We start from the raw sequence: 7,559 nt of genomic DNA, 5'->3' as shown, positions 1-7,559 counted from the left end.
CAAAAAAAAAAAAAAAAAAGATAGAAATCCCTGTTCACTCATCCAAAGTCCAGCCTAAGTCTTGCCTCCTCTGCAGGGGCCTCCCTAAGCATATATCCCTCCCCCAAGTCCACATGGGACTCAAAGGACCATGTCTTGAGATCAGGGCCATTGCCAGGTGCCAGGTGTGATTCCAAATATGGTTGCATTACCATAACCCATGGGGAGGCAGTTCGTGATGCCCATTTTACAGATGAGAGCAACTGAGACCTGAAGAGATGGCCTCACTGATGGATGGCCCTGGGCAGTCTGCCTACCCAGCCCTCCTCAAGGCTCCGGGTAAAACCCTACCTGCATCCTCGGAGAGCGGTGTCAGCAGTGGGGGCCCGACCTCCTGCTCCACCTCCTCTATTCCCTCATCCGCCTTCTCTTCCTCCTCACCCAGCTCTTCCTCCTCCTCTGTCTTCTGCAAAGGGTTCACCCAAGTGCAGCGGCCCTGGGGGTGGAGGAAAGGTCAGGTGACATCCCCAGTGGCAGAGGCCAGCCTACACCAGGGTTGGAGGTGAGGGCCAGGCAGGACACTGGAACACTGGCCCTGTCCTTAGGGACCCAGGTACAGGCAGGAAGACAGGATTAGTTACCCAGGCCAGGGGCCTGGGGAGAAAGAGTCGAGAGATGATCCTAGTGAGGTGGAGCCTCCTACCTACCATTGACTATGACCCCCATATTCACTTATTGATAGTTCTTTTTTTGTACCAGGGATAGAATCCAGGGGCAATTAACCACTGAATCACATCCCCTGCCCTTTTTACTTTTTATTTTGAGACAGGGTGTCACTAAGTTGCTTAGGGCCTTGCTAAACTGCTGAGGCTGGCCTTGGGCTTATGATCCTCCTGCGTCAGCCTCCCTAGTCTCTGGGATTACAGGAATTGATCATACAGTTAATGAGCAGCTGCTAGATGCAGGCCCTGCTCTGGGTGCTGGGAACACATCCTTGAGCAAAGAGACCTTAAAATTTCTGCCCTCAATTGGCTAACACTTGGCAGCCCATGTCCTCTCTCTGCTTGTCTGTGGAATGGAGGTGTGCCTGTCACTGGATTGTTGTTGGATTCCACAGACACTCAAGAGCCAAAGAATGCTGCTGCTTACACTTCCACTTCCTCCTCTTCTCCTTCTTCTTCTTTGTGTGTGTGGGGGGCTGGAATTGGAACCCATGCTGTTCTACCACTAAGTTCCATCCCCAGCCCTTTTTTAAATTTTGTGATAGGGTCTCATTAAGTTGCTAAGGCTGGCCTCCAACATTCGATCCTCCTGCCTCAACCTCCCAAGTTCCTGGGATGGCAGGTGTGAGCCTCTCACCTAACTTACTGAATGCTTCTTTTTTGGCAGGGGGTGGGGGATTGAACTCAGGGGCACTTGACCACTGAGCCACATCCCCAGCCCTGTTTTATATTTTATTTAGAGACAGGGTCTCATTGAGTTGCTTAGTACCTTGCTTTTGCTGAGGCTGGCTGTGAATTAACTCATGATTCTCCTGCCTCAGCCTCCTGAGCCACTGGGATTACAGGCGTGCACTACCACGCTGCCCAGAGCTGAATGCTTCTTGAAGGAATGAACTCAAGTGCACAGCATAGAGAGATCCCTGTCTCATCACCATGGAATAGGAATGGTCAGTTGTACTGATCTGGAAAGGAGTCATTTGACCCAGTACAGGGTTATTTGGATTCAAAAAAGGGAATTATTTAGATTCAATAAAACATAAAGTCTACAATTAAAAAAATAAAACCCCATAAAGTCAATAACAGTTTAATTAATTAAAAGTTCCTCCCACATGCAGCAGGTGCTTCCTTAAATGAATAAATGTATGATGTACAGTTGGGACGTACCAGGCATGCAATAAATGCAGACCCATGACCCTTGGCTCACACTTTAAAATCTAAAAAGCTCAGAATGCCACAAATGTTTGGAGGCTGGGGATGTGGCTCCGTGGAAGAGCACTTCCTAGCAGCCCAAGACCCTGGGTTTGATTCTAAGCACCACAAAGAAGAAAAAATTTTTTCATCAGTCATTTGGCAGGCCAGGAGCAGGGTACTCGCCTATAATCCCAGCTATCGGGGAGGATGAAGCAGAAGGGATTGCAAGTTCAAGGCCAGCCTCAGAAACTTCAGGAGTCCCAGTCTCAATTAACAAACAAAAAAGGGGCTGTGTTTGTGGCTCAGTTGGTAGAGCACTTGCCTAGCATATGCGAGTCACTGGGTTCGATTCTCAACACCACATAAGAAATAAATAAGTAAAATAAAGGTATTTTGTCCATCAACAATCCAAAAAGAAAAAAAAATTAAGAAAAAAGAAAAAGGGCTGGGGATGTAGTTCAGGGGTAGAGGGAGCTTGAGTTCAATTCCTAGTACAAAAAAAAAAAGTGTTTAACTCTGTGTGTGTGTGTGTGTGTAACTCTGTGTGTGTGTGTGTGTTTTGGCAGCAACCTGAGCTGATGAGAGGTTTACTCTAATTTCTCTAATTTGCTACAGAAATATTGATGCATTCAACTATGGGCTGGAGTCCCCCTGCCCATTGCCTGATGTGTTACATAATGTATGGTACATGCAGTGAACCATCTTTTTAAAATCTGAAAAAATTCTGATCTTCAAAATGTTTCTGGTGCCAAGGACTTCCAATGGGCATTATCAACCAATGCCTGTTGAATAAAGGAAGGAGGGATGGGAAGATGGATGGTGGATGGGTGGGTAGATGGGTGGATGGATGGATGGATGGGTGGGGGGATGGATGGGTGGGTGAGTGGATGGATGGAGGTGAGGGGGTGGGGATGGATGGGGGTAGGGGGTGGGGAATGGATGGACGGATGAGTCAGGGGATGGATGAGTGGGTGACTGGATAGATGGGAGTAAGGGGGATGAGGGATGGATGGATGGATGGATGGGGGATGGATGATGGATGGATGGGTGGGTGGGTGAGTATTATTGAACACAAGGCCTAGTAGGGTAACAGCTTGATCCTTTGCGGATTACACCTGAGTCACCCTGCTCTGCGCTGGGCGTGGAGGGTGGGGCCCCAGGTCCTCACCTGCGGCAGGATGTGCTGCATGTGGTGCACCCAGTTGGCCAAGGAGTCGACCATCTCGAGCACTGGGATGCCCTCAAAGTCGGGGTTCTCCTCAAATGAGTCTCGGCCCGCGCCGCCCTCCTCCTCCTGTCGCCCTCCTCCTCGCCAAACTGGTAGAAGCCTAGCGGGCTGATGTGGGTGGCGGCCGAGATGCGCGCGATCTGGGCGCGCAGGTAATTGGCCTCGTTGCCGGGGAAGGGCGGGTAGCTGATGACCGGCGCGTCCAGGTGGCCGGTGAAGAACTTCTTGATCTTGCGGGCTTGCACGATCTGCGCGGGCGTGACGTGCGGCAGCCGGGTCCACGGCCGGCCCGGCTCGTTGCACACAAAATACAGGTACTTGTTGGCGCCGGTGCGGCTGTCCTCCTTGGGGATGGCTGGCGGCGGCTTCCACGTGGGCTTGGGGATAACGTCCACCGCCTTCTCCTCGTCCTCCTCTCCCTCCTCCTCGCCGTGCGCCTCCACGACCTCGTCGCCCTCCATCAGCTCCTCCACCTCCTCCTCCTCGGCCTCCTCCTCGCCCTCCCGGAACTCCACCTCGGCCACCAGGTAGCTGCGCTGGAGCCCCAGGATCTTGCCCCAGAAGCGGCACGTGTGGATGGGCTGCTGCTCCACCAGCTGCTTCAGGGCCAGGAAAATGCGGAAACTCTCCACCGAGCTCAGGCCCACCCCGGCCTGTTCGAAGTAGAAGGCGGCCTCCATGATGTTGGGCACCGCGGTCTCGACCTGCGGAGGCGGGAGGGAAGAAGGCTGAAGCTCTCTGCGCCCTCGTCTGACTCTGGAGTCAAGCAACCGAAAACACTATGAAGCTGAAGGGCTCATGATAGCAGTTTTGGCCAGTGAGTTCAGGGGATGTCCCTGGGGAGAATGTCCCTTGGTAGAAAAGAAAACCACACTGAGGAATCAGCGAGGTCAGAGGATGGAGCGGGAAGACCTGCCCTCACTGCCTCCTGCTCCACCATCTGCTTGGATGGGGACCAGGGGCCCTGGGGAGGGGGGCTCAGAAAGGGTGAGAACAACTTAAGAGCTGAGAATGGAATCCAGCAGAATCCAGTGAGATTTGGAGGACACATTCTACCCACATTTGAATAATGTGAGGCGCTGAATAATAATAATCCCATTTGATGAAGATACAAACTTTTTTTTTTTGGGGGGGGGGCTACTGGGGATTGCACTCAGGGCACTCGGCCACTGAGCCACATCCTCAGTCCTATTTTTGTTATTTTATTTAGAGACAGGGTCTCACTGAGTTGCTTAGTCCCTTGCTTTTGCTGAGACTGGATTGGCTGGATTTGAACTCACGGCCCTCCTGCCTCAGCCTCCCAAGAAGCAGGGATTACAGGCGTGCACCACCACTACATCTGGCCTCCAAACTTTTTAAAAGTTCGTATTTGAGGGCCCAGGTGTGGCTCAGTGGTAGAGCCCAGGCTTCATCTGGGGGAGCCTTGGATTCACCCCCAGCACCACAAAACAAAACAAAAACAAAGCAAAACAGAACAAAAAACTCAATTTGGAGCACAGTGTTTAAATGGACAATGGACTCCATCTTCCTCCCAGGTCTGCAGGATGACACTACTGTTTACAGATGCTTGAAGTCTCTCCCTCCCCATCCCCACCCCCCCTTGCCACTTCCTCTGACAGGTGGAAATAACAGCAGGAGGGATGTGTGTCTTGCTCAGGGCAGAAATGTAAGAGCCCATGTGCAGTCTGCAAGCTGTGCCTCAGTACACCCTCCTTTGCCAGGCTCCCAAGGGACCCAGTGGCTCAGCCCTTTGGCCAGCCTGGGGGGACAGCTGCACCAGCAAGAACTGCGACATGTGGCTCTCAGCTGCTGGTGGCTTGTGTGGTCCTAGGCTTGAGAGACCACTCCCTGACTCACACTCTGGGAGGACGATTCTTTTTAAAGTGATTCTGGCATTTCCCCTCAATCTGAAATGATGCAAAAGTTCAATCACTAGCCCATGTTGCCGTCAGCAACTCAGGAGGCAGAGTCAACACCCAACCCCATGCCTTGCCATCTTGCAGCAGGGAGGGAAGTTGAAGGGTTAGGTGTGGGCAACTATTCGGGGTATGTGCTTGGTGGGGCCATGAACCCACCATGCACAGGGTTTCCCAAATGGCAGATCAGACCCTGCTCTGTGGCTCGATGCAGAGATGGCATGAATGGCACCCATTGCCCGGAAATCATTTCTGGGACAACTGGGTTTGAACTTAGCTGTTCAGGACCCCAGAGGCCATGTTTGTAGCTCTTATTCTACATCCCCCCCCACTTCCTGGCCTGGACTTTTGTTGTTGTTGTTGTTTGTTTGGTACTGGGGATTGAACTCAGGACCACTGAGCCACATCTCCAGCCATATTTTGTATTTATTTAGAGACAGGGTCTCACTGAGTTGCTCAGCACCTCACTTTTTTGCTGAGGCTGGCTTTGAACTCGTGATCCTCCTGCCTTAGCTCCCCAGTCAACCTACCCAACTCTGTGGCCCGGACTTTGTTCCTTTTTCTCTCTCCCAGTTACCATACACAGGAAAATACCACCTGGGATCTGGGAGAAAAGAATTCCTAGTGGCAATGGGTGCATTAAAAAATAATAATAATAATAATAGGTTTATTTATTTATTTTTACGTGGTGTTGAGGATTAAACCCAGGGCCTCACATGTGCTAGGCAAGGGTTCTACCACTGAGCCATGTCCCCAGCCCCTGGGTGGAATTTTTAACAAGTTAATGTGCAACTGGGGGGTTTGGGGGCTCCATGCCACCATGTGGAAGGACAAGTTGGCCTAAAGAAAAAGTAACGGAGGTGGGAAGAGAGGCCTAGAGGTGATGTGACCATTGGGATCCCTGATTCCAAGTTGTGCCTGAGATCCAGCCCTGTCCCTACCCTTGAATTCCTGCTCAATCCAGAACGGTCCCCAACCCCTTCTCCACCTCCACCACCCACCTTGTCTGTCAAAGAGATGCCAGTGGAAGCTTTCTGAGGCACTTCTGGGAAACTTTTGCCCCTCTGATTTTTTTAAAAAGGAGGGAGACATACAATCAAGCAAAATATCCCTCCTTTTCTGGAAGGAGGTGTGGATGTCTGGGGCAGTGGTAGCCACTTTGCAAACAAAAAGTGACCGGCTCAGGAATGAAACGTGGACCTGATGAAGAAGGTGGCACAGGTGTGGGAAAGAGCTAAGTTCCTCCTGGCCTTGCAAGGCTTCTGCACCAGCTCTGCCCACTTCCAGGTGTTGTTGTTGTTGTTGTTGTTTAATCTTCTTGTTTTCAGAGATGCAGTCGAAGATGTATTTAGGAAAGCAGAGACACATTCAAGCCACGGTGTCTTGCTGAACTGCTTGGACTGCTTTAATCAAACACTTGCACCAAAAATAAGCCTTACTGACTGCAGTGGACAGAGACGGAGTTTAGGTCAGGCTGCTCTGATTCTAGGAACTGCTCTCTTGGTTGAAGAACAGGGAGGGAGGTTGAGTGAAGGGGGAGGGTAGCGTTCCGTGCGCCTTCACTGGGGGGAGCCACTTTGCCAGTCCTGGACAGTCAGCACCTGGCTATGATGTGTGAGGCAACGGTGGATCTTGTCCAAGCCACTTGTGTCTATTTCTCCAGAATCATATGTTTCTTAACTTAAAATGATCTCCCTTGTCAAACAAGTACAGTAAGGTGTTAGTTTTTGGAATGTGGTTTAAAAAATAACTACAGTTAGTCTAAAATTATAAATGAGACGAGTCAGACACTTTTCAAAACAGGGGTACAGGATGGGAAGTGTGCTACCAAAATAGCAAGCCCTGCTGCCAGACGGATGCACACAGCACAGGAGCCCAGCGCGGGCCAAAAGGCACGCAGCGACTTGGAAACCGGGAGTGCATCCCAGAGAAAACAGTGCTACAGGTAGCCTTTCTTTTTCTTTCTCCACCCTGCGCCCCGATTTATTTAGGAAAAGCAGATACAGATTCAAGGGAGAATGTGGGCTATCACAAGGGAGAGATGTCTTTAAGGGTAAAGTAAAAAAGAAAGAAAAGAAAAAGTAAGAAATACAATTCCAGGAAGAATACCGCCATCTTGAGAGTAAGAAGCTTTTGAGGTAAAGCAAGGAACACCCAAGGGAGAGTGCGGGCCAGCTCCCGAGGAGGAGACAGCCGGGGGTGGCACTTCAAGAAACTTGAGAAAAAGAATGAATTATTTTATAAATACTTCTAGGGATTGTGTGTACCTAGCCATTTGGAAGAAATAGAAAATGTGAGAATTTAAGAGATTTGCTCAGACAAGACAGAAAAACAAAACGCTTAATCACTGATCTCTTTAGGAAACAGCACCCACAGTTTTGCCATATACTGACCCAAATTGAGAACTCTTGTTTTTCTCTTTTTTGGTACTTCAGATTGCACCCAGGTGTGCTTTACCACTGAGCCATATATGCTCAGGCTGCTGCTTCTTCTTCTTCTTCTTCTTTTTTTTTTTTTTTTTGG

At 50.3% G+C, this 7,559-nt stretch overlaps 1 protein-coding gene across 1 annotated transcript in view; it reads right to left on the bottom strand.

The window, feature by feature from the left end:
• Positions 1-7,559, bottom strand: part of Rsph6a (radial spoke head 6 homolog A) — an 18,389-nt gene that overhangs the window by 4,393 nt on the left and 6,437 nt on the right. Inside the window, 3 exon segments of the mRNA XM_015496678.2 lie at positions 331-475; positions 3,061-3,188; positions 3,191-3,824. Of these exon segments, the coding sequence (XP_015352164.1) occupies positions 331-475; positions 3,061-3,188; positions 3,191-3,824 (907 nt within the window).

This window comes from Marmota marmota, unplaced genomic scaffold (assembly GCF_001458135.2).
Source record: "Marmota marmota marmota unplaced genomic scaffold, marMar, whole genome shotgun sequence".
Classification (NCBI taxonomy): Eukaryota; Metazoa; Chordata; class Mammalia; order Rodentia; family Sciuridae; genus Marmota; species Marmota marmota.
Note: the sequence above shows the minus strand (reverse complement) of the source record. Positions and strands in the feature narration are given on the sequence as shown.